Source organism: Sphaerodactylus townsendi, linkage group LG09 (genome assembly GCF_021028975.2).
Source record: "Sphaerodactylus townsendi isolate TG3544 linkage group LG09, MPM_Stown_v2.3, whole genome shotgun sequence".
Taxonomy (NCBI): domain Eukaryota; kingdom Metazoa; phylum Chordata; class Lepidosauria; order Squamata; family Sphaerodactylidae; genus Sphaerodactylus; species Sphaerodactylus townsendi.
Window position 1 is genome coordinate 24,102,077 of NC_059433.1, and position 27,076 is coordinate 24,129,152.

General features: G+C 43.6%; 1 protein-coding gene and 1 long non-coding RNA gene across 4 annotated transcripts in view; one reads left to right on the forward strand and one right to left on the reverse strand.

Annotated features, from left to right (window-relative positions):
• The window catches only part of FARS2 (phenylalanyl-tRNA synthetase 2, mitochondrial), a 293,048-nt gene that overhangs the window by 90,083 nt on the left and 175,889 nt on the right, over window positions 1–27,076 (reverse strand). For all 3 annotated transcript variants that reach the window (XR_007245429.1, XM_048507442.1, XM_048507443.1), the window contains exon 5: window positions 14,967–15,127. Coding sequence is in view for 2 of the 3 variants with exons in the window: in XM_048507442.1 (XP_048363399.1) it covers window positions 14,967–15,127 (161 nt within the window). In the remaining variant the exon portion in view is untranslated. The remainder of the gene's footprint in view (window positions 1–14,966; window positions 15,128–27,076) is intronic.
• On the forward strand, window positions 166–25,702 carry LOC125438846. The gene is made up of 3 exons (XR_007245430.1): window positions 166–177; window positions 15,547–15,551; window positions 25,582–25,702. It is a non-coding gene; the product is annotated as an uncharacterized LOC125438846 (long non-coding RNA).

The following is a 27,076-nucleotide window of genomic DNA, read 5'->3' on the forward strand; positions in this document are numbered from 1 at the left end:
TTAATGCCCCGCCCCCGGAATGCCCGGCCACGCCCCCAGAATGCCCCGCCCAGCCCGATTGGCGCTACGCCACTGTTTGAATCCCACCACCATGGGAACCTGTTACTAAAATTTTTGGATCCCAACACTGGGGCAGATTCTCTCAAAAACAGTTGTAGAACGCATTCTGGGATGGGCGTGGGTTGCACTCTTTTGCCATACCTCCCTCCCTTCTACTGGGCAGTCTTTGGCCCATTCTCTTCCTGGGATGACTGGTCTCTGGCCCCTACATCTCTGGGCTACCACCTTGCTGGTCAGGGCTGTCTTCTGCACTTACTCCTTCTCACCTCTGCTGTCTTCCTCTCTCTCTCCTTTCCCCTTCTGCCCCCCGCCCATTCCTTGCCTCCAGCTCCTTGGCTGTCCACCACCTCACACCCTCTTCCACCTCCCTCCTACTCCCTTACCCAATTACCCCCCTCCCAAGCCTCACTAATCCTTTGATCGAGTCCAGCTGGGGCAAAACCAACCCTATTGGCCTGTGAGTTGTCCACAGGGCTTCTGATTGGGCTCTTGGCCCCCATCCCAGTGCTCAAAATGTTATTTGGATCCAATTAGGAACTGGAATATAATTTATTATTGGTGGTTTGATTTGTTGTTGTTGTTGGGGGTTCCATGGTGTTTATTACTTGTTCCTTGGTTGATTGTTTCTATTTTGTTAACAGCTGCGGCTTGTAAATTTTGACTCTGATATTTACTGTTTTGATAGTAACTGCTTTGGAGACGTGGCCCAGCCACCAAGCAAATTAAAATTATCTTAAATAAACTGACAAAGAGATTCAACAGTGGCAACTCCAGCTGAACTCCAGCAGACTTAGTTGTGACTTCTTTGAGTCACCACTGTTCTAGGATCAGGTACAGAACAACACCTTTATTTCATTCATTTCTGTATATTGAATCGATCTCTATCTGTAATTAGTAACACTAAGATTAACAATACACACAACAGTTTTTACACACAAACACATGTGTATGTAAAGTGCCACTGAATTACAAGTGATCTACAGGTGACTGAGATCAGTTCACCTGGAGAAAATGGCCGCTTTGGAAGGTGGACTTCCTGCCCAAACTCAGCTCCTCAGGTTCCACCCTCAAAATCTCTGGGTATTTCCCAACCCACAGCTGTCCCCTAGTGGGGACACTTTAAATGTTGACAGCATAATAAAATATTAACATATCTGTCATGGTGCCACCCCCTAAAAGCATAAAAGGTACATCATAAGAGCAGAATAAAAGAATAATGCTCAACTACAACAAAACACTAGAGAATAACTAAAAGTCCTATGCAACAACAACAGGTTTAGGCCAGTATAGTTCTGGGGCCGCAGGCTGCTTCTGGGCTGGTTGCTTAAGAGCTTCACAGCACCCACCTGCCTCCCTGCTCACCTTCCCCGACAGTGTACGTGCCACTTACCTCAGCGGGATGGGCAAATGCACCAGCGTGGCCTCACACTGGTTTCCCATCCCCCACAATAGGATTGGGCTGCAAGTCAATTTTTAGTTGGCATGAAGGATAGCACACAAGTAAGATGGCTTACTTAAATATTTGATTTAACAGTTATTGTTTATATCTGTGGATGTAATAAAGGCTAACTTGTAGATAGTTCAGAATTCATGCATATGTTTCTTCATTTATAAGCTATTTGCTGAACTCCGGCACATTTGCTTTTCAAAAATATCAGCTTTGCGATGGCACTACTTAAGAAACTATTAATGCAAAGTGAAGTAAGATTCTATTTGCTTTTTCCTTTAAAGTTAATCCTAGCCAGTACCAGAATTATGCCGTACCTTGGGGTGCCATGAGCATGTCCCAGGGATACTGTGGCAATGCTACCGGCCCCCCTCACTTTTGCAGTGTCTCCCACCGGCACCAGCAAGGATATGGAGCTGGCCCATGGGGCAGACCCTGCCACAAGGTCAGCAGCCAATTCCCACCTGCCCCCACCCCCCATGCTTCCCTTCAACCTGGGAGGAGAAGGTGCGGGTTGGCAAGCAGGGGAACTGGGAGGGGAAGGTGGGGGAGGATGGCAGGGGTACTGTGAGATATGAAGAGTGAGGTCAAGGGTACTGTGACGTCAAAAAGGTTGGAAAACACTGCCGTAGAAAGTATGTGTATTTATGTTTTAAATCCAAAGAACTAAAAGCAGGTTGCTTCTTATGGCCATTTCCAAACTCCAACTTTGCTTAATCATCAGTTAGGGAAACAAAAACGGATAAACATTCTATTATAACACACAAAATCTGCTTTTTTTGTATACATAGGCATGAAATAAGAATTCCACAACGGTATAGCCAGATGTTTTGGAGGTCCATTGACATTTCATCGAAATATAATTGCAGCTCTTTCATGTATTCTAGAGTGGGGTCACAGCCAGTTGTGAGGGGTTTTTTTTTAATGAATAGTCTTCTTCTCTTGAGAATTTCTCAGTGCTTGTTCACACTGCTTTGATGCCTACCATTTATGTTCCTCTAACAACTCTGCAACTCTTCTCTGTGGAAATGTGCGCAGTTCTGCCAATTAATGTTAATGATACCACATCTCAGGTTATAACATCACAGACGTTCATTAAACAACATCCCATAAAATCTGGCAAAAGTAGGTCCACGGACTGCAAGGATGAAGGAGAAAGTTGAGGGAAGTGGTGCAGAGAAACATGGCGTGGTGGTGAAGAACGGCAGACTCTAATCTGGAGAAGCGAGTATGTTCCCCATGAAGCCGGCCGGGTGACCCTTGAACCACAAGGCTCTCTCAGACCTCCCTGTGGAGGCAGACAATGAGAAACGGCCTCTGAACGTCTCTTGCCTTGAAAATTCTACACAAGTCAGCTGTGACTTGAAGGCTTGCACACACACTCACACAGTGCAGAGCATAGGTGTCAAACTCGCGGCCCTCCAGATGTTATGGACTACAGTTCCCATCATCCCCTGCCAGCATCATGCTGACAGGTGATGATGGGAACTGTAGTCCATAACATCTGGAGGGCCGCGAGTCTGACACCTGTGGTGTAGAGAAACAACAGCAGCCTGGTTGGCAAAGCTGGCAGAAAGATACCAAATGGCAGCGTAGCAATGTGAACACTTGGCAAGGAGAGCAATTTTTGTCGCCTGTCAATCTGCATCAATGGTACTATTTCACGAGAAATGTCAGAATAATGGCACAGCCCTAACATCTACTCTTTCTATGGGTATCAGATTGAAACTCCTGCAAATACAACAGCTCTTTTTGTCTTCCTGGAATAAACTTTGCACATTTTTTGATCCTCTGCATTTTCTCTTCACAGCATCACAAGCGAAAGGCGTCATTTTCATAAAATGAGAACACCCCTACTAAAAAATTAGAGGCAATCTCCCAATCTTTCTACACCTGACTGACCTGCTGAAATTCTTGATCTTATATTATATTGTGAACTACAGGAAGTAATTTTTTTTTGTCAACCTACCCTGAAAAATGTTGCAAAAATTTAAAATAAATATTTTTAAAGGGAGGGGAAACTTTTGAGATAGGATTATGACAAGCATTCTAGGATCATGGGGTAGTTGCACTGAAGAAGAAGAAGAAGAAGAAGAAGAAGAAGAAGAAGAAGAAGAAGAAGAAGAAGAAGAAGAAGAAGAAGAAGAAGAAGAAGAAGAAGAAGAAGAAGAAGAAGAAGAAGAAGAAGAAGAAGAAGAGTTGAATTTATATCCCCCCTTTCTCTCCTATATGAGATTCAAAGGGTTTACAAACTCCTTTCCCTCCCCCCTCACAACAAACACCCTGTGAGGTAAGTAGGGCTGAGAGAGCTCAGAAGAACTGTGACTAGCCCAAGGTCACCCAGCAGGCATGTGTTGGAGTGTACAGGCCAATCTGAATTCCCCAGATAAGCCTCCACAGCTCAAGCGACAGAGCAGGGAATCAAGCCCAGTTCCTCCAGATTAGAGTAAACCTGCTCTTAACCACTACGCCACTGCTGCTTTTAGTTTCAGTTTTAAAATTCACCTATTTTCTATAGAAAACGCTAAAGTGCCGGTGGGTTACAATAGATAGAGTGCTGGTTTTAAGATTGGAAAGATCCAAGTTCAAACGTCTATTCAGCCACACAAGTTTGCTGGGTGACGCTGGGTCTGTCATACACTCCCAGCCTAACAGGGCTGTCATGAGGTAAAACAGAAGAGAGGAAAATTATGTACGCAGGTTCCCACTGGGAAGAAAGGTAGGATATAAATGAAGCATCTAAAAATAAAATAAATAAGTGATGCAAATTCAGCATAATTAATAAATGGTCCAATAGATAGAGAGATGGAATGGAAGAAATTGATGATTTCAATAGGAAGCACAGAACAGAAACAAGCCCCAAAGACGAGAAGGTGATGATCACAAGAGGGGGTTTCCTTTTATTGGCTGGTTGTATTCAGGTTAAAGCTAAAATGATTCTTTGATTAAAACACAGTAGCAGTAGGCAAGCTTATACAGTTACTGACTAAATTCTGCAAATATTACAATGGACTTTTCTCATATCATATGGTCTGTTCATACCTGAGACCACGGGGGTCTTATAAAATGAAGTCAAGAAAACAAGTTAGCTGTGGAATGAAACTTTTGCTATTGTAGTCATAGATTGGATTTATTTTCAGAAAGACATCTTTAAGTGCCTTACCAGGATGACAGTATATGGTATATCTAAAAAAAGGAACGGCGCTTAACATTTTTGCTTCTACAATTCAGCTCTTCACATGCTATGAAATAATGTACGGTGAACAATGAAATAGTTGGGGACCTGCACTCTTATCTGGAAGAACATACCACATAGAGAGAAAAGTAAAAGCCACAAAAACCTGGTAACTGTAACTCCAATGGACACAATCCTGCAAAGAGCTTCTGGGACAAATGGGAGTCTGCAATTCAATGCAAAAGAGGGACAATAGGATTTTAAGTTACCTGCTTGGGTGACCAAGATGTACTATGGATTAACCTTATCAGTTTGTTTCAAAACCTCTTCTAGAGAACATTGAGGTGGGACTTTCCATTTGGTACCTAATAAGGTGGCTGCAGATGGAGATCTCTTTTTGATTTCTTCCTTTGCGAAGACAAATGTAAAGAAATCATTTAACTTTACTTCAGAATCTCCCAAATGTGTCTTTTATACCTTGCTACTCCAGTGGCACGAATGATCCTTCGCTAGGTTTTTTCCCTGATCTTGGTAGATTCAAACTAGAGGTGTATACTAGCAAAACTGTTGCTTTAATTCTGCATTGGAAAGGTGGGAAGGGCATTATTACTATTTTCCTTAAAGATTCGGAGGATTGTTATTGTTCCAAAATTATCTGAACAATACTCCTGATATTGCCCTCCCTGACTTTCCTATAGAAAAAGACAATTTTGTAAGCAATCAGAACTAGGTGGGGAAAAACAGAAAAGATGGGCACACAAGCACCAGCTGGTCTTCAGTGAATCAGGTCTTTACATTTTAAAGGGTCATTATTTTCAGTGGAAATGGACCAGGGGGAGAAGGGACACACTGAGGCTGCCCTCCGACCCCTGGGGGTCAGAGGATAGCGTGGGCGTGTCCCTTGGAGGGAAGAAAAGGTAAGCAAACAACACAGATTGGCGACGGCTCGATGTGGAGCCGCCTCTATGGCCTGCAGCAGCTTCGGGGGCGCCTGCACGGTGCCGTGCGAACGGTCCCGTATCTCCACCAGCATGAATTCTGCCGCCAGTGCAGAAACAGCCAATGAAAGGCTGCTCAACCTGATTTCAGATATTTCTGATATTTATCAGAAGAGAAATATCAAATCGGCCATGGTAATGGATACTACCAATCTGATCCAATACAAGAAAATATCAAACATTTATCAGGTCAATGGACTCAGGTGAGCATTATGCAATTTCAGTTTTTCAGGCTTCTTTCCAGGTACAGGTGTAGTTTGTTGTCTATGGCCAAAGGCTGTTACAATCAAACCAACAAACAAAGGGGCTCAATGACCAACAATAAAATCAGGTACAACTACAAAGCAGATAAAATCAAGCACAAAAACAAGTTTCGGAATTAGATACAGGTGTTGCCCAAATTAGATACAGTTCTGGCTCGAATTTTCAAATAGTCACAGGTGACCGTGAACGTTTCTCTTAGGGAAATGTTGCTTGTTGTTTGATTTGTTATTTGAAGATGGGACTAACCTTTGTTGCAATGAGCCCTCTGTGTTTTCCTATGGGAGGAAGCGCAATACTGCCCCACAGCTCTGGGGCTTTCTATGAACATTCAATGACCTCAGCATGGTTTCATTTAGCACACTGGGGACTTCAAGTCTGAACTGTCCTCCAGATGTCTCCTCCTGCTCCGCATTCCCATGCCTCACGAATCTTCTTGGAGCTCCAGTTGACGCCACATACAGATACTGCAGTCTGTGTCTGAGGAGCTCACGCATCTGGGACAGCCAAGCCTATGGAAGCAGCTGGCCTAATCCAACTTACAGAAGAAGAAGAAGAAGAAGAGTTTGGATTTATATCCCCCCTTTCTCTCCTGCAGGAGACTCAAAGGGGCTTACAATCTCCTTGCCCTTCCCCCCTCACAACAAACACCCTGTGAGGTAGGTGGGGCTGAGAGAGCTCCGAGAAGCTGTGACTAGCCCAAGGTCACCCAGCTGGCGTGTGTGGGAGTGTACAGGCTAATCTGAATTCCCCAGATAAGCCTCCACAGCTCAGGCGGCAGAGCTGGGAATCAAACCCGGTTCCTCCAGATTAGATACACGAGCTCTTAACCTCCTACGCGACTGCTGCTCCTTGTTTTCTACATTCTTTCAGTTGTCTCCCTTGAATGACTGAAAAGCAGTCCATGCAGCTGCTAACATTGAATAATATATTGTCTATAAAAAAGCACTGCTATAGAATCATCCTCCTGCCTTCCTGCCCACTGAAATTGCACAATGGTACAGAATACACATTAGTTAATAAAGTGAATACAGACACCTCTGTCCTTGGTACTGTTTTTCTGGTGTCCGTGTCTAACTCTGCAAGGAATCAGCCTCTAAGTTCTGAGCTGGATGCGTGGCTGGACTGCGCAATGCGTCTGATTGTTCATTTGACCTTTCAGCTTCCACGCTGCCTGCCGTTCCTCTTTAAAGGCTTGTTAAACTGCCATTTTTAATTGCTGCCAAATTGCTTTAAAAATACATTTGAAAGGATTCTGAAATTGCCGTTTTGCGTTAATGATGACTTGCTGCTCAAAAGTAAACTTACAAATGCTGCCGTAACATTTGCAAAGAACGCTACCTGGTAAAAACAGACAAAGGGCTGATTCCAATATTTGCCATTGACTGGGTGACTTTGAAAGAGGTCCTCTGGACACATACAAATGATGCATCCAGAATTTGTAATCCATACGATTTATCTGAAAGTGAGTGGGTCTAGACAGGAGTCTGGGCTCTTGTTGAATCCAGAGAAACATTTGCAGCCAAGTGGCATGCAACAGGGTTTCCTGGCCCTTGCTAGGAGTAGGAATCCCACACTCTGGGGAACCTCCCTCAGCAGTGATTACAAGTAGTAAAAGGAGGCCTAGGCTTGTGCTGCTAGCAATGTGCTGATGTCACTTCTGGTGAGCACTGGAAGTTATGTCATCGTGTCACTGACAACACAGGGATGCTCTGATATGTGGACAAAAACTCTATGGTCAAAATAACTTCCACCATAGGGTTTTTCCTAAAACACCACAATGTCCACAATGTTGACAACATGATTACCGTATATTACTTTTGGTGCATGCTGGAAACTGCATCACTGTAGAAGAAGAAGAAGCAGAAGCAGAAGTAGAAGTAGAAGTAGAAGAAGAAGAAGAAGAAGAAGAAGAAGAAGAAGAAGAAGAAGAAGAAGAAGAAGAAGAAGAAGAAGAAGAAGAAGAAGAAGAAGAAGAAGAAGAAGAAGAAGAAGAAGAAGAAGAAGGAGAAGGAGAAGGAGAAGGAGAAGGAGGAGAAGAAGAAGAAGAAGAAGAAGAAGAAGAAGAAGAAGAAGAAGAAGAAGAAGAAGAAGAAGAAGAAGAAGAAGAAGAGGAGGAGGAGGAGGAGGAGGAGGAGGAGGAGGAGTTTGGATTTATATTCCCCCTTTCTCTCCTGTAGGAGACTCAAAGGGGCTGACAATCTCCTTGCCCTTCCCCCCTCACAACAAACACCCTGTGAGGTGGGTGGGTGGGGCTGAGAGAGCTCCGTAGAGCTGTGACAAGCCCAAGGTCACCCAGCTGGCATGTGTGGGAGTGTACAGGCTAATTCCCCAGATAAGCCTCCACAACTCAAGTAGCAGAGCTGGGAATCAAACTCGGTTCCTCCAGATCAGAGTGCACCTGCTCTTAGCCACTGCTCTTATCCACTACGCCACTGCTGCTCCTTCCTAACAATTAGGAAGGTTATCCTAGACCTGTGTTTGTTCCAGGAAAGTCCCCACCCTCTCCAGGTGCCAGGGGGTTCCTGGCAACACTGATCATGTAACACTTCTACTTGTTCTATTAGCACTCAAAGGTCTACTTCCAAGAATGGTCCAGAGAATGCCAACTGAAAAAGAACCAAGAAGCAATTACAACTTATTTCCTCAATGTAAGCCAATTGTACACCAAGAACATGGGCCATATTTGTAGACGGCAAAGTCAATGCAAGTTGACTTTCAATGATCCATGTCATGGCTCAACACAGTTTACGCTTGTTTTCCCAGGGATGATAGTGGGGCTGTAATCCTATGCAGAATTGGGTACAATAAGCCCATTGACTTCAATGGAAAGACATCCTTAACCCTGCACAGGATTGAGCCACTAGACATGATCTGTACACATGCTGGAATGCTCTCAAAATGATGAATCGTATTTATTTACTGAAAACATCGCTATGCCATCTTTGCACCCGATTCAGGATTCCGAAGGAGGTGAACATTAAAACATTTCAAACATTAAAAAACATTTTAAATAAACACTTGAGCGCACGCACACACACAATATTTATAACAATTAATCAAAACACATGAACATACGAACACACAAACAGGGAGGAGTGCTAATATGAATTGGTGAGGGACTGCAGAATGAAACAAAGAAGTCTTCACTTGCTGGTGGAAAACAATGATAGACACATCTCCCTGGGGAGGGAGGTCCAAAGTTTCAGAGCCACAAATGAGAAGGCCCTTTCTTGGGTTGCCACCTGTCCAGCTCCAGAGGCGCTCACAACAGAGAGCCTCTGAAGGTGACTGGTCAGCTAGGTTCATATGGGAGTACTTGGACCTTCAGGTATGCTGGCCCCAAGCCATATAGGGCTTTAATCAAACTTTTATTTTCTCACACCGAAAACAGACAAACAAAACATACAAACAAACATAAAAAACCCAACCCCCTACAAATCATATATTGACTTACAGCTATCTCATTTTTCAATTAAAAAAGGTTCATGCAAAAGTAATTAAGACATTAATTCAATATTTATTTCTTAAGTGTATTCTAGTGGTAACAATCTACCGTTTTCTTTGCATTTCAAACCCTGCCACTACTTCTGTATTTGAATAGGTTTTCAAAAGATTTTCCGTAAAAGGTTTCCGGTTTTCTAAAAAAAATTGTTCAAACTATTGTCTCTTGATTGTGTCGTCAACTTTGCCAGTTCTGAATATTCCATAACTTTCAGTATCCAGTGCTCTTTTGTATCTTTTTGCACATATAAAGTCCTTGCTGCAGCCATGTAGGGATTCAAAGATCAATATCTGCACCTTGGCTTGGGTCTGGACACAAACTGGGAGCTAATGTATTACAGTGATGTGATCCCTATGGCCTCTCCAGTCAATATTCTGTACCAAATGTAGCTTCTGGAAAGGTTTCTGAGCTCCACGCAGAGTGCACTGCAGTAATCTAACGTAGATGTTACCAGAGCATGTACCACAGTGGCAAGATCTTTCCTGCCTGGCCAAACCTGGTGAAAAGAATCCCTGGTCACCACTGCCACATACCAAAATCTACTAGAGCCATCAGATGGATACCATGGATCCAAATACATGACTGGTCAGAATCACGATGAAAGTGTACTCAAAGCTGAAACTATTTTGCTCCAAGAGATCTCACAAGTCCACACATGTTGCATTTCAGCGGAACATCCAGGTTATGAATAGCTGTATATCACCAGAGCCTAGGGCCGCTTTGGCAAACCAACAGATATACTCCCAAGTATATGCAAACCCAGATATGCACAGTTTGCACAGATCCGCAATTACAACAAAAGCTAATTAGCCAATAAATCACATTGTAGGCTGCACCTCATTATTCCAGGCATCCAAGTTCAATTTACATACTAATGGCTGCATATTTGCCTTTAATAAATGTTCTATTAAAAAGTAAACATAATAAATGAATAACTATTTAAGGATCATTAGCTCATCTTGATGGAAAATATCTGAGAATGCAGCATCCGCTGACACTATTTACTTTTTCACTATGAAATAACACTAATCATAAACCGAGACGATCAATGTAAATTTACAGAGGAGACAACTAAGGGAGGATCATGAAGTCCACCTTTAGTACAGTTCACAAGGCTGAGTGGGCTGAAATGGTTTGCACAGAGTTGATTCTTTGGAAGCAAATGATAGCAATAACAAAAACAATTAGCACATATTTCTTTTGCTCATGATTTTCCAAGCACATCTGAACCGTTTTCCCTTTCTCTTTTTCCAATATTGGAATGCCTTCTATCCCAGGCTGCCAGGTCTTCCCTGGCCACTGGCAAGGGGTGAGGGGGTGGGGTTGCCAGACCCAGGCTTGAAATTCCTAGAGGAATGGGGATGGAGCCTGAGGAGGACAGAACCAGTGGTGGGATCCAAACATTTTAGTAACAGGTTCCCATGGTGGTGGGATTCAAACAGTGGCGTAGCACCAATGGGCGGGGCATGATGGGGGCGTGGCCGGGCATTCCGGGGGCGGGGCATTAATAATTTCTCTGTTACTGTAAAAAACCCTTACTGTAAAAAAAAGTTCCTAATTTCCACCTGGTATCTTTCTGTCCATAATTTAAACTCATTATAGCAAGTCCTATTGTCTACTGCCAACAGAAACAACTACTTCTCCTCTAATTGACTGCCTGTCAAATACTTAATACTTTTAAATACTTAATTTTGTTTCTAGAAAGCAAAAGAAGGATACTTTCCTTAAACAAGGAACTTTACCATATTTCTAAAACATGTTTTTAAAACAGCCCAATGGAGAATTATCCTGTTTTCTACCTTCGCTAACCAGCCACATAGGAAACAACAGGACTTTATGATTTTTGGACCTAATGGAATTTCTAACGGAAAAGCAGACCCAATTAGTAACCCCCTCTCGGCACACACAAATAATTAGTAACCCACTCTCGGGAACTGGTGAGAACCTGATGGATCCCACCTCTGGACAGAACCCTCAGTGGGGTACCACAAAGTCCACCCTCCAAAGAATCCCTTTTCTGCAGGAGAACTGAGGTTTGCTGTCTGGAGATGAGGTCTAATTCCAGGGGTCACCAGGTCCTGCCTGCAGGTTGGCATCCCTACTTCTATCTCCATGATGGTAACATGCTAAGAATCCCGCTCATAGTTGGTTCCAGCTGCATCGTTGTCCCTCTGCTGACCGAGGCAATATACCTTCTCCACTCAGAACGTACCACTCATTTTCTTCAGATGTTCTCAATGCAGCATCATTGCTATTCTTCCAAGCATCAACAGATCCTCGAGGATGGTGGCTGAGAGAAGGCCCTAGGGTTTGGATCGGGGATCCACCAAGCAAACATCCATGAGCTACGGGCAGCTGTCCGACTTTGAACTGTGATAATTCCAACCATGCCAGCCAATTAACTTCCAGTGTTCAGATTAACAAACGATTTGCGCCATGCTTCAGAACTCCCAGGATTTCGCTCAGAGACCGGCTGCTGAAGGATAGTTACATAAGACTGTACAGAATCAAGACTTTATTTGTACTGATTTGTTTACTCTTCCAGCTGATCTCCCCGGCCTCCCTTCTGCAAATTCTTCTCAAAGCCATTTAAGCTGAGCCAGGCTGACAATTCATATTGGAGCTGCAAGTTCTCTTCTGTCTGTCTATGAACATCTTCGTCTGCAACTTCTTGGTTGCGATGAAATCAATGCAGACAACATGACAATTAACCTTTCCCTGTTTGGGGCTACTACTGTGTCAAGAGCCAGCATAGTGTAGTGGGTAAGGTGTGAGACTAGGACTTGGGGAACCCAGGTTCGAATTCCCACTCACGCCATGAAGCTTGCTGGGTGACCTTGGGCCAGTTACCCACTCTCAGCCCTGACCTTGGCTAGTATTTGGATGGGAGGTCTCCAAGGGGATATGAAGAGGAGGCAAGCAATGGTAAACCACCTCCAAATATCTCCAGCCTTGACAACTCTATGAGGTCACCATAAGTCAGCTGTGACTTGACAGCAGGAAAAAAAAGGTTAAGTTAATGAATAAAGCTACAAAAGCATACAAGACACGAAGCTGAACTTAGGCTGTATTTGCCTGGATCCCTCAGATGTTTTCCATGGATGGAAGGGATTTCTGTCCATGCTTCTTCCCTGCCTCTTCCTTCCCACTACATCCTCAAATGCTCCCTGAAATGATGTTCCTGGGGGTCAAGGGACCCCAGGAACAGCATGAAAGGATAACTGGAGGTCTCCTGTCGGGAGGGAGGGGAATCAGTGATAATCACTCTCCACATGGACATGAAAATTCTCTGGTATATCCAAGTCCCTGGCAAATGAAACTAGTGGCTTCTAAGTCCTATTAGGTCAGGGCCGGAGCGACGGAAAACTGCGCCCAGGGCATGCGTGCGCCCCTGCCACGCCCCCTCCCACCCCCGCCATGTCCTGGAATGCCCCCACCATGCCCCCGCAGCAGTGTGCGCCTGGTGCATCGCAGCGCCCCCTTGGCGCTACACTGCTGACCCAAGTTGATGTGCAGCAAGCTCCATTACTTATGCATATGTCACACGAGAAAGGTGCACTCTGCATTCTTCCCCCTCAGAAGGGAATAAGACAGATGTCATGGACATCTGTACAATCAAGCACTGGGTGAACACATTCAAGGGCTTCTAGATCACAGTACCAAAACTGTGGAACATTCATTGTCCCCTTCTATCATTGTCTTTTGCCAGAAGGTGAAAACTTTTCATTTTTTCTGGCATTCTCTCAATGACTGTTCCCCCCTTCCTAATATTTCAATTAATGGTTCTGTGCTTTTATATACATACTAGCAGTGAAGCCCATTTAGTGTTAAATAACATGGGTGCTAGTCAGAGGGAGGGGGCTTTCCAGGGGCTCCAAACAGGTAGGAGAGGGCTTGGGAGGGTTGGTATTTGGGGTGAGGGGAGGGTGAACGAGGGAATGGGAAGGCTGCTGCGGGCCTGGCGGGGTAGCAGGTGGCAAGCTGTTGCTGCCCAGCCTGGCACATCTTGCTATTTGGGGTGAAGGAAAGGGTGAGCAGGGGAATAAGGAAGCTGGTTCCAGCCCCTGCTTGATGTTTGGGGCAAGAGGAGGGTGGGCGGGGGAATGGGGAGGCTGGTGTTTGGGGTGCCGTTTGAGGTGGGGAGAGGGAAGGCAGGGGATTGGGTAGGTGGGCCTGGGCCTGGCAGAGAGAGCAGCTTGCTGCTGCTGTTGCCCTGCTGGACCAGGCTTGCTCCTGCATCTGGGGGAACACCAGCAGGGGACTGGCCGGGCTCTGAGAGATGCACTTCCAATCAACCAGTGTGCAGGACTCACTTCTAGGGCGAATTATGTCTCAGGATTTTACTTTTTTGATGCTCTAATTTTAACTGCTAGCCAGCTTGGTGGACCCGGTGGGGCAGAAAGGTGGCATAAACATTTTGTAAATAAATAAATTCCTGCATGGGGGAGGAAAGGCGGGTGCACTGGTCTCTTGCAAGAAGGAGGTCCAGGTAATCCATAAACCAGATGTTAGATGTTATGATTCACACACACTTTACTCTCACGAAACACGGCTGCTGATAGGTGCCCATTAACAACTGAGATCCGCTGTTCCCCTCTCAGAGTTAGAGGAGTTAATGGTTGAACGCCATCTGTTTTAAATATTTATGGATTTGGAGAGCTGCATTTTAACTGGTATTAATTTTTAGCATTTTATCCTGTTTATCCACTTGCCTGTAATTATGTTGTAAACCGCCCTGAGCCCTTTGGGGGAGGGTGGTATAAAAGTGGAATAAATAAGTAAGTAAGTAAGTAAGTAAGTAAGTAAGTAAGTAAGTAAGTAAGTAAGTAAGTAAGTAAGTAAGTAAGTAAGTAAGTAAGTAAGTAAATAAATAAATAAATAAATAAAATTAAATTTCAGATAGTAGACTGGATGATTCTGCAACACTACTGCAGGAACAGGATAAGAACATAAGAAAGAGCCTGATGGATCAGACCAGAGTCCACCTAGTCCAGCACTCTGCTACTTGCAGTGGCCCACTGTGGAAGCTCACAGGCAGGATTTGAAAGCAATGGCCTTCTGCTGCTGCTGCTGCTCCCAAGCACCTGGTCTGCTAAGACATTTGCAATCTCAGATCAAGGAGGAGCAAGATTGGTAGCCATAGATTGAAATACCAAATGACTTCGGTAGCAACACTGAAAAGTCTCCTTCACAAGCCCCACTGAGGTGACCAAATGCTATACACTGGGTGCCAATTCATGCCGCTGCAGGCAAAAGGGAGTTCCTCTACAACGGTGGTTCTCAACCTGGGGGTCGGGACCCCTTTGGGGGTCGAACGACCCTTTCACAGGGGTCGCCTAAGACTCTCTGCATCAGTGTTCTCCATCTATGAAATGGATTAAATGTTAGGGTTGGGAGTCACCCCAACATGAGGAACTGTATTAAAGGGTCGTGGCATTAGGAAGGTTGAAAACCACAAGATATTACCCTCCGGCGACACATGCCCTTTTCCAGAACGCAAATCCCCCTCTCTTATTTTACCTGAAATGTTATTTTTTGATCAATACGAGGCACACAGAACTGTTTCAGGAAACGCTCGTCTTCGCTCCAGAAAAGGCGGATGTCGGGTATCCCATACAGACTCATGGCCAGCCTCTCCATGCCCAAGCCAAACGCCCAGCCAATTTTGTTCTCGGCGCCAGCTGCAATGACATCAAGAAAAACATCCAAGAGCTTAGGAGTAGAATACATAAAGAAGATTAGCATTAAAAGGCACACAAAACGAGCGAGCGAAAGGAAGTTCAAACAAAAACAGGTTGTGGCAGGGCTGGTGGGGTGGTTAGCTAGGTGATGGTTCGGAAGCTTACAAACTATCTGCTTCAGCAATGGTGTAAGTTTGAGCAGGTTTCAGTAGATAACTAAACTGTTTTCAAAGTGTGCCAATTGGACACGGCAGCTCGCAAAATTACATTAAATGAAACCAAACAGCTAGATAGATGTAAGATCAACAATAATATAGCAGAATATTCATAAGTAAAATCAACACACCTGCCAGAAGGAAACCAGGCTAAAAATGCCAATTCTCGCAAACACTTTTTAAACTGATTATTTTCCTCAGGAGCCTCGGTTTCCCTAGCCAGAACCAAATGAAGGCCAGAAGGTGACATCAAAACAGGTGCCAGAAAGATGGGAAGTTCAAGCACTAGGCCCTGAAGAAAAATCCTACATACACCAGGAAGGGATTTTCCTCCAGGAAGGGAGGAATTTTCTTACAGGCCAGATTGGCCAGGGATATTGGAGATTTCTTTTCCTCTGGGCAGAGCAGAGGTCACTTGGGGAGTGGGCGGAAAGGGAATTGTTAATTTCCTGCATTGTGCAAGAAGTTGGATTAGATGTCCTCTAAGACATCCAGCATTATGTTTATATGTTTCGATCCAACCGACTCCAATTTCACCCCATAGATCAACCAACATAATTCCAATCACAACAAACACCTCATGATACATCATCATGTCTCCAAAAATTTCAGCAGATATTTCCCTCATACACCCAATTCTGTAGATGTTTCAATGGCACCTTTTCCTTCTCAGGCCATGCCCCCGGCCTCAGTCACAATGAGCGAAGGCTGTAAAAGGGGACAGTGGCCAGTATGAGACTAGCAATAACCTTGACATTTCAGGCTGGAATTCAGCCAGCATCAGATAAGATACAGGGCATGAGATTTCCTTTGGGTCAGGTCCTGTAGGGACCTCTTTCACAAATCCCTTGGGATGTTTTAAAGGATTTAACACAGAGAGAGCTCTGCAAGTTCATGCTCTCAGGAAACAGCTCTCAAGTATCTGGAATAAACAGGGTGAGACAGGAATGTAATTGGATGACACTAAGAGCCAAGGTGCTTCTCAATTTTATCATTGATGGGAAAAGACTATGGTGAAATTTCATTGCAAACTTCTGTGAGTGTCCACAGCTCTGCCCTGGAGGCCAATTCAAAGGTGGGGGGGGGGGCAAATCCGCCTATGGGAGCAGCACTGAACCAGCCAATTTGCCTTCCCCAGGGCACTTGCCCAGCGGAGGGGCAAATCCACAAGTGTGTGGATATCGCACGAGTGTCCCTGCTGCTGTGGCGTCGTAGGGGCAGGATGGGGGCGTGGTCTGAGGAGAAGCCAATGTTTGTCGGCTTCCTCCTACCCTGTTTCCCTGAAAATAAGACCCATCCCGAAAATAAGTCCTACCATGATTTTTTTTTCATTTTGGAGGATGCTTGAAATATAAGCCCTACTCCAAAAATAAGCCCTAGTAACAGATTCCCTGGCGCAGCTGATCTGGTCACGTGGGGGGGACGGGTGCAAAATCATGGGGGAAAAAATAAGACATCCCCTGAAAATAAGCCCTAACCTGTCCTTTGGAGCAAAAATTAATATGAAACCCTGTCTTATTTTCGGGAAAACATAGTGACCATTGCCTGTGTCATGCCGGTGGCCAGGGTCTTGAAATTGCACCAAAAAGATGGCATAAGTCCACTCAGTTCAATGGGGGCCTCTCAGTGGTGGAGATGCTTTTTGCTTTTCAACCCACCCCTCACTGTAGGGCAGCCTTCATGGGAGAAGCGGTGCCCGGCATCTTGGATGGAGCTGCCCATCTATCCTAAAGTTTATATCTAGTACGGATCATTCAGAAGAAATTGAAGGATTTACTCTGAAAAGACCCGCAGAAACAAACCATATTTCAAATGAAAGTCAGTGTTCAATAAAGGCCTTATTAGGGAACTAAAGATAATCTACTGTCCCTAACAAATTAAAACTGAAGGTCCTTCCGATGCCATGATCTCCCATAGAAGAGCGAGTTCAGATTAGGTTTTGTGTCTTTACCGGCAGAGGGATCATTTGTGGAGGCATCATCACGTTTTGAGCATTTTCCTCGTGAAAACAAGGTGGACCATGCACGGAAATGTTCCATGAATGATTGCCGGGTTCTCCAGTCTGCGCATCACCCCCTCGTGATCAATAGCGGCAGAAAGGCTTACTGAACTGAACTGCAGAAAGAACTAATGGGATCAACATGGCGTTCAGGATTTCTATCTATTTTCCCCATAAAAATGACCCATCACAGCAACCAACACTGTCACAGAGCAAGACAAAGGTTGAAAGCCAGACAGGCAGGCAGCCAGGAAGCTGACAGCATTTCCAGATCAATGTGAAGTTGTACAGCACTGAATCCTCCCATTGAATAAACATTTTCCAAATGGTTGGAAGACTGAGAACAGGAGTGCAGCTGACTGGCAAGCACAAATTGAGGCTGCCCAGGACTCTCCCTGTGCTCTTAACAAAACAAATGTTGACAAACTGGAATAGCACCATTTGTCTTGACTAACCTTTGCTGCAGCCAGATGGAATAGAAAATGTTATATTTTCCCATCTTCATGAAGCACGTTACTTCCTGTTAGAGTGTTGGCCATTCCTATTGGTCATTCTTTTAACATTCTTCTGTCATTCTTTCAATACTATAAATAGCTTAATTAAATTAAAGGATTGATTCTTTTATTCAAGTGTAGCTGCACTGCAGTTGCACTGCATCACCGATTTTGTAGTCTTAAGTGTAGAATTGGTTGTTCTCATAGGTGTGTTTCCTTCACAACAATGAAAATGCCTTGGCATGAAGGGTTCAAGTACTGAAAGAAATCAAATGTCTTAGCAAAAAAGGTTTAAAATATCCAAGTGTCATCTATTTCAACTACAAGATACAACCACTCATGTGTGAAACTCATACGTCAAATCCCATAGTCCAGACCACAGTAAGCCGGAAAGAAGGGATAAACATAATGCGCAACGTGGTTAGCAAAAGCACTGCAGCAAATAATTAAAACAGGTAAGCAAATTTGGAAATAATCATCTTTGCCACAGGTGTTATTGGGCACACAGTTTAACGTCAAGGTAAGCAGTTATTTAAAGAAATGTTATTTAAAGAAATGGTTGATAAACAGAAATGTCGATCCCTATAATTCTATGATTACAGTATAATGATAACTAACACAATTTTACTTTCTGCTAGAAATTATTTGAAATGCAAACGGGACCATTTTGCTTTTTAAGATTCACCCTTATCGTCCAACTGCATATCGCCTATCATCCGAAACGCAATTGAAAGACAAAAACAAAACAAACTCCCCCACGAAATTGGCAGGCGACACTTAATTGCCAACTCCTTTCTGATCTAGTCTCAGACTTGTCAGCGAATCTCCAAAGAAAAGCACAACAGTCTGAGCTGACAGTCAATGGCTGCTCATCACTCCCGGCCCACTCTGAGCATCAATCACGTTTGTGAAATGGAGATTATCGGCATCGAAAACTACTGGAACACTGTTTTGCTATTGTAGAAAATGTCCAAGATCTTTTTTTAAAAAAACTAAATTAAATTAAAATCAGTGCATTTTAAAGGCATCATGGTATTTATCCTGCGACAAGCATCCTCTCTCTTGTATACCACCCCTGCAAATATCTGGTCATTTTTTCCACTCGGCATCTTTTTTTTGGACGCATTTGGGCCAACAAAGATAGTCATGTTACAAGTCATCACTTATCATGGTGAGCATTTAATCATTTGGTAAGTCACTGAAGGCCAGTAATCCATTTTACCACAAAGTATCCCACATCCGGAGCAAATGTGCAGAATGGTTAGCTAGATGCTCAAGATACCCTTGGGTGACACAGCTCCCCTGAGGCACTTTGGGCTCTCTGTATCGTCCTGCCAAATGTTGTGATTCTTCTGACTGAAAAAGCAACAAAGTGGCTCCACGCACATACAGCTGTCTGTCACCAGCCAATTCCTTTCTTCAAAGCAAATTTTAATCCACCTCATGGAAAACAAGCACATTTAATGTATTGCCGAAGGCTTTCGCGGCCGGATTCAACTGGTTGTGGTGGGTTTTCCGGGCTGCGTGGCCGTGGTCTGGTGGATTTCGTTCCTAACCTTTCGCCTGCATCTGTGGCTGGCATCTTCAGAGGTGTATCAGAGAGAGAAGTCTGTTACACACTGTGTCTAGTGAGAAGGGAAAGTTTAGTGGGGTATATATTGTCCATGTCCCAGGGTGGGGAACCAATCAGTAAGGGTTTGGGTGGAACTTGCTATGCAAAGGTGTGTTTGAGTGCATTGTATTGTACTAAACACATTTAAATGTAATAAATAAATAAATAAATAAATAAATAAATAAATAAATAAATAAATAAATAAATAAATAAATGTGTAATTGCGAAAAATGGAACAAACACGTCTTCTGCAGCAGATACATATATGGAAATGTGAAGTGGTACCACATACTCTAGAAGCCTGATAGTAAAGGTTTTTACTAGGTTGTAAGCCTTACGGAGTTCAGTAGAACCTGCCTCCTTGTAAATTTGCTGAAGACTGCAACCATTTCTAGATGTTGCATATCCAGGATTGAGAGAGCCAATGCTGTATCATTGGAAGTACCACCTATGTGGTTATTGTGTGCATATGTGGGAGTCAGGTGCTACAATTGTTGATCCATTTCTGACTTCTGCTGTTTCTCTTTTATCCTTCCAGATTATACATTTACTGTGCAATCCAAGGGTGGACGGACTGAAGCCGCTTTTGAAGCAGTGTAAGGGGTTGTGCTGACGTCTGTGCCACCAAAGTGGCCCAGATGCCGGAATCAAGGGACTTACCTGGGCGGCCAGCTGCTGCAGTACCCAAACCCAGAAGCTGGTCCCTACAGCGGCTGGCCACCACCGCAAATGTTTGCATTGGTGTTCCAGTGGGTGTTCATGGAGGCGGAACCAACTGTAGTCGACTCCGACTGCATTTTCAGCCCAGGAATCCTCCTTCCCACTATGGACTTTCCTGAGTCTTTTTGGGCCTGGAACACCAGCAAAATCAGTGGTGCAGAAGCCAATTGGTCATGCTGGCAGGGGCTGATGGGAATTGTAGTCCATAACATCTGGAGTGCCAAAGGTTCGCCACCACGGATATATATTGTTTGTACAGTGGATGAAAAATGCCCTCCAAAGATGCCCGCTCCCTATTACAAATCTGACTTCAACACTGGGCTGGATGCCTGAGCCATTGTTCTATGTCCTGTAGTTATTACAGGACAGGAAGAGACCAGCTGTTCAGCTCTGAAATCCGATAACAGCAAATATCAACTGAATCAACACACAGATTGACAAATACCACTGAAAATTCAAAGGCATTTCTTCAAAAGACCCAGGAATGAAAAGGTGACCACATTAAATACATATTTGGTCTGCTCGCCTTGTTCCGGATGCAGATCAGAGCACTACCAAGAATTTATCAGTTTTTTTCCTTCTTACTGACCTTTCAAAATGGTTCATCAGACAACATTCGCCACCTGCATAACAACCTTAACACAGTTTGCGCTGTAAAAAGCAACAGCCCTAATTAGAATTAGGTTTCTACTGAAACATGTGTAGCAGAACCTTTAGTGACATGTCAACTACATACATTCCTTGACCATAGGCCATAACTTATTGCTGGTGCCAAATTAAACATGGATGAATACAAGCATTCTTCATAAATGAAAGTTTAAATGTTGGGAGTTTATATACTGGGGGAGGGTAAGGTTGAATAGATATCAAGGCATAGTGAATTTATGATAGTGCAGCAAAAACAGTTGGGGAAGAAGGAATCCTCAGTAACTGATGATTTAGAAAGAATTGGAGCAACAGATAGTAAAGTTATGACACAGTGAAGCATAAGGGATTTTGCATGTCATGGGAAGAACTCAACACAGGAATGGACTTTGTGACAGCAATTCTGTTAGTTCCATTGTCAGAGGCAACAAAAACTACACATGGCAAGTTCAGAGGAATCCACTTCATTCAGATCACAAGCAGACATCAACACCAGAAAGAATTAATAACACAAATGAATTCTTTCAAGAATTAGGTGCATCAGAGAAGATAAGAACAACCAGATCTTTTAGGTAGGAGGATCGGGGTCATCCATACCAATTCTTCAGTAACACTAAAACGAGTGTTAGCACAATCCTACGCAGAGGCTCATTCCGAACACGCAGAATAATGCACTTTCAAACTGCTTTCAGTGCTCTTTGAAGCTGTGTGGAATAGCAAAATCCACTTGCAAACAGTTGTGAAAGTGGTTTGAAAACGCATTATTTTGCGTGTGCGGAAGGGGCCAGAGTTACTCCCGTCTACACCAATAGAGATGAATGGGCTTATACCAGAGTAACTGTATAGTAACTGTGAGCATCTCTTACGCTCCTTCTTCTAAGAGTACTGAAAATTCAGGACCGGCAAATAAAGGAAAACCAACTAGCTGTTAAACAACGCATGTTTCATATTCACAATATAAAGTGATTTAAAGACAAACTGGTTTTATTTATTTCTGATCTTTCCATGCTACCTTTCCGTAACCATGATGTTTGAAGTCTCCCTCAGGCTGTCTGTCCCTAACTTCCGTCAGTGCAGTGCTGCTGATATGTCCCTGACCCAGCCCCATCTGTTCTCATGCTCATTTCAGTACTGGCTGAGAAAACATCTGAGGCGAAGGTTACGGGAGGGCACAAAATGAAATTTGTGGCTCCCATCTCCGGAGAACGAGCCTGCTCACATTTCAGCTCGCCCTAGAGGAGTGCCCAAACCATCATTTTCTCGTTCACCTTGGATCCAAAATTGTTCTTCAACTGCAAGTCAGCCAAACAAATCAAAGAAAAATAAAATTAAAAAGTCTGTCACAGTCGCACAATGTCACCCCCTAGAATTGGTTCCCAAAAGTTGCTTGTGTTGAAATACAGTGCCAAAATCAGTACTTCAAAGTCTGGAAGTGCAATAACTACAGGCCAGATATTTTCGAATAATATCAATTTTTGTCCGAGCAAACCTGGCCTTCTGCCTTGTCAGTGGTGTGTTATTAGATCATACTGCGGTGCTGTCTGGTTCAGCACTCTGTGTCCAAGAATGGCCAGTCAGATCCCATTGGGAAACTAACAATATGTGGCATGTCATGCATAAACTGCGACTAAGGATTCCGGTCCAAATCCCTTCTTGCCATAAAGCTCACCTTGTGCCACCCATTTGCTCTCAGTCTAATCTACATCACAAAGTTGTGGTGAAGGTAACGTGGAGGTGACAGTTGTGTGGACCACCCTGAGCTCTCTGGAGCAAGAGAAAGTTAATATTTGGAGAAATCAGACTATTTCTGAGGGCCCACTGATCTCAAAGAATAAAATTGAACGGGGGAGGACTCAGTAATAGAGAAGGCATGGGAATGCTCCCCTAAAGTCCATAGATGGTTGGATACACATAATTTAGTCAATAGGACATCTAACCAAAGATTCTGGAATCTTTGTGATGGTAAAGACAGCAAAGCACTGATTAACATTTAAAGCAAGAATACAAAAGTTCTTGTATTTGATTTTGTGTGTCCCCTAATTATTGCAATGACTCGGAGCTTGTTCACACACCCTCCCATTGCCATACAGCCGAGGCTGGTTGTAAGAATGGAAGGATGGATGGCTCTTACTGCCAAGCTTGTAAGAGCCCAAAGTTACTGACTTTTGGACAGCATAAAGAAACACCCAGAATATGATACTCTTCTTCCTCTTGAGCTAAACAAGTCAAACTTGGATGGCATTGAGCTTTCACAAATTCTGAGTAAGTCTACTAGTCCATGACTCTTTGTGATTGCCATGAGTCCCCCTCTACCTCAAGTCAGAGAACTGAAGGGGAAACTGGGGGAATGGGGGGTTACCCCTTGTAGGTCTGCAGAGAAGACAAGATGCTGCACAAGAATTTCTGCTTTCCCTGATAACTGCAGGAAAGCTACAAGAAAGCATTCCATTGCTTCTTTCCGCCTTCCATACCCGCAGGAAATGAAATAAGACCCTGCCACGAGTCTTCTGCTTGTGCAAGAAGACTGACTGGACCTTTTCATTTTCATTGGCTGGGGACAGTGGAGGGATCTTTTCCTGTCCAGCAACTTTTTAGTGTTGCTTTAACCTTCTGTGCAGCAAGAACTAAGGAAGACACAAAGTGGAGTTCACTCAGTTCTGGCAAGATCACAAAACTTGGGAGTAAAAGGGATGACAAGACTGTTTTAACTATATGAAAGAATTCACATTTCAACTAGTTGCTGACAGTTTAAATCCTCTGCATTTACTCTTAATTCCTTTGCATCTCCTCTGCATTTTACTGCATTTACTTCTTAATATCAGTGCCTACCAGACAAAGTTAGCCTTTAACGAGTTGGTTTTTCTGTTTTGTTTTTTGCCCTTACATCCAAGACTGTTTAACACAATCCACAGAACACCTTTTGGTATGTTATGAATTGTGTTCTTGACTTTGGACCAACATAGTTGTAAGCAAATTTCATCTAAGGCTACCATTTTGACCCAACCTTCCTCCTCCTCCTCCTCCTCCTCCTCCTCCTCCTCCTCCTCCTCCTTCTTCTTCTTCTTCTTCTTCTTCTTCTTCTTCTTCTTCATCATCATCATCATCATCATCATCATCATCATCATCATCATCATCATCATGCTGCAGTGCTTTGTTGTGCCAGCTCATTTTAATCACACTTTTTCTGTATTCTTGTTTGGTTTTCTGGGTTTGCAGCAAATGTCCGTTCTTCACTTCAATCAATGCCTGTTCTTGACTTTCCTTCCCATAACCGGCCAGTGCATGCTTCTCCTCTTCCACTGTTTGCTGTACTTGCAGTAAGCCCCTGCCTCCAGATCTCCGGGACAAAATGTTGAAACACAATACACCAGACATCACCATGATTGAGGCCAAGAAAGTGACCATCATCAACATAGCAGTCCCCGGTGATAGCAGGGTCATTGAAAAAGAACACGAGAAGGTCAATGCGATTTGAAAATCGAGCGTCAGCGTCTATGGCACAAACCAGCTGAAGTAGTCCCAGTGGTAATCGGCACGCTGGGCGCCATCCCAAAAACACTAGGGCAGCACTTGAAACATCTTCGAATTGACAAAATTAACATCTGTCAAATTCAGAAGGCAGCCCTGCTGGGATCCGCACGAATACTACGCCGATACATTACAACTTCCTAGGCCTCTGGGTGAGGCTCGAATTGTAATGAAGGCCAACAACCAGCTAAAGATCTGGCAGCTGTGAAATCTACCATAACAACAACAACAACAACAACACTTTAATGATACTTAGGCTCTATAAGACATGGTAGAGTTTCCAGTGGCCTCCACACATACACTGTATTGGCCATGTTTAAAATAACCTGTGAAATAGATTATCTTCATTTTGCTGAGCGGGGAAGAGGGCAGCTCAGAAATGGCGGTTTCTCATGGTAGAGTTTTGACCTGAATCATGGATCACAATTAATTCTTTTTAGCTACTTTTTAGCTACAGCGGCCAAACCATACTCGATGCACAAGGAGCTTCCCTATCACTAACTCCCAAAACTCCAACGATGAGTTGTGCTGTGGGCATATTCATGTAAGCAAGCTTGTGAGATGACGGCAGGCTCCTCCAGCACTTGTTTATCATGAGTCATTAAACTCTCACTGTAGTGAAATGCTGAAAAATGGAAACAGCTATGAAGATATGAATGTAGCACAGCTCATTCACACATCCAAGCGCGGTGGCATTTGCAAGAAAACTAAAGCCTGTCAAGTACCTACAGGCTTCCGTGAGGGTTATTAACACTTGGACGAGCTTATTTCACCAAGAGTGTCGTAATCCAAATTACACTGGCTTTCGCTAAATTCAGGCTGCAACATGGCAAACCCACCAGGGGTTCTCTGCAACCGCACGGAACTCTATTCATCTAATACTTGATTTGCGTCTTGCCTTCCAAGCGTACACTCTCAAGGTTGCTCACAATTAAAAGAAAAACAGAATAGCAAAATAATTATTCTTATAAATCACCTACAGTAAGCCACCACAATGATAAAATCTACTGTGCAAAATACAGTTTTAGACCCAGTTTTAGATCCCAATGACACACAAAACACTCCCATTTGGTCCATTTAATCTTTTTACAATCGGGCAAAATGTTCCCCAAGAAAGGATATTTTTGAATTGAAAAAGTCAGCTGGTCAAGAAAATCTCAGAGTAGGGAATTCTATGAAACTGGACACCACACAGGAGAACAGGCGGGGCCTGGAAGACACTCAGTATGTATCAGATGGAGGGGCTGCCTGTTAGAATATTTGGCATCTCTTGTATGAGCTATTGCAGGAGCAAGATAGTTGCACCATTTGGTTTGCTCATGTTAATGCAAGGCAGGTGAGCAGTTAATTGGTTGGTTGAGGGTCACCTTCATTGTCTGCATATTATGGTGTAGCCTTGTGTGCTCCTTCCTCCTCCTTTTTTCTTTTTACTCTCCTCCTTGTCCTTATGCTGTATTTTGAACGATGCGGTTTTCCTTGTTTTATTATTTTGTAAGCTAGTCTGGCTGCCGGTGCTTTTTGGCACATGATTATTTTGTCTTCCTCTTTTGTTAAGTATGTTTTGTAGCCTAACTTTTCATATTCAGAATTTTATTAAAGAATAACTTCTTTTTTTAATAACTCTGCTGCATTTCACTCTGCTGGGAGATGGATAGTTTTGGTTCTTCTATCATTGCCTACATCAGGACCCCCTAGAAGACCATAAAGCTGCCTCATGCGACTGTGAAGAGAGGTGCGCATCATGCCTCTGGGATCACACATCTCCATCTCACCTTTACAAGATCAAGCGCGAAGTAACTGTTCCCCCTTCTTTTTCAACATCAAATTCAAAACCAATCTGATGGCAGACTATCTGAGTATACTCCAAGAGCCCAAGCTTAGATGGATATACACAAGGGCTCGTTGTAATTCCTTCCCTTGCTCTGTACTCCAAGGGAGGTTTCTTAAAATTGACTCGCAAGAGCGGAAATGCCCCCACTGTACTATAGTGGTGCAATCCATGGAACATATAATGCTTAACTGCCCCAAATACGAAGAAGCTAGGACCAGGCTTTTGACTCTGCTTCCTGCTAAGTTTAAGGAATACTCTGTTGCTGGGAAGGTTGCATTCCTACTAAACAACTCTTCTTCTGTGATTTTAAATTCTGTAGCTAAGTTCCTTTTAGGAACTTTGGAATCTCCATCTCACCGATGGGGCCCAGTCATGCCATCTTCATTACAGGGGCTGGAGGACAGAAGTCTTTACATTCATGTCACAGCAGTCACTTTGGGGTGAGGTTATAATTGTTCAGCATACTCCAAAGTATCACCTGAATCCACCCAGTTGCAAAGAGTTAAATAAGGAAGGCACCTGATCAGCTGAACAACCTCAAGTATGGAAAACTATTTATATAGAGTTAAGAAGTTAAGCAACAAAGTAGTAAAAAAGTTTCTGAAACAACTTTGGGAAATCTTAAATGATAGAATTTCTGCATCTGGAACATTTATCCAGAATGAAGTATTAAACTGAGAATTGAGAAGTGATTTAAAAGGGGTGAAAAAACTTCCAAAGGCACTGGTGACATTCATTTTCTGTGTTAATACCCTATTTACAATGATGGCAGAGTAATAAGTGTCCAACTGAAGATATGCAATTATAATTCACTGAGAAACTGCATTCAGAAGACGAGCAGGTTGCCCCTTGCATTCGTTTTTGGGACATGCTCCAAGTTCAGCTTCTGAATCTAATGAAAAAAG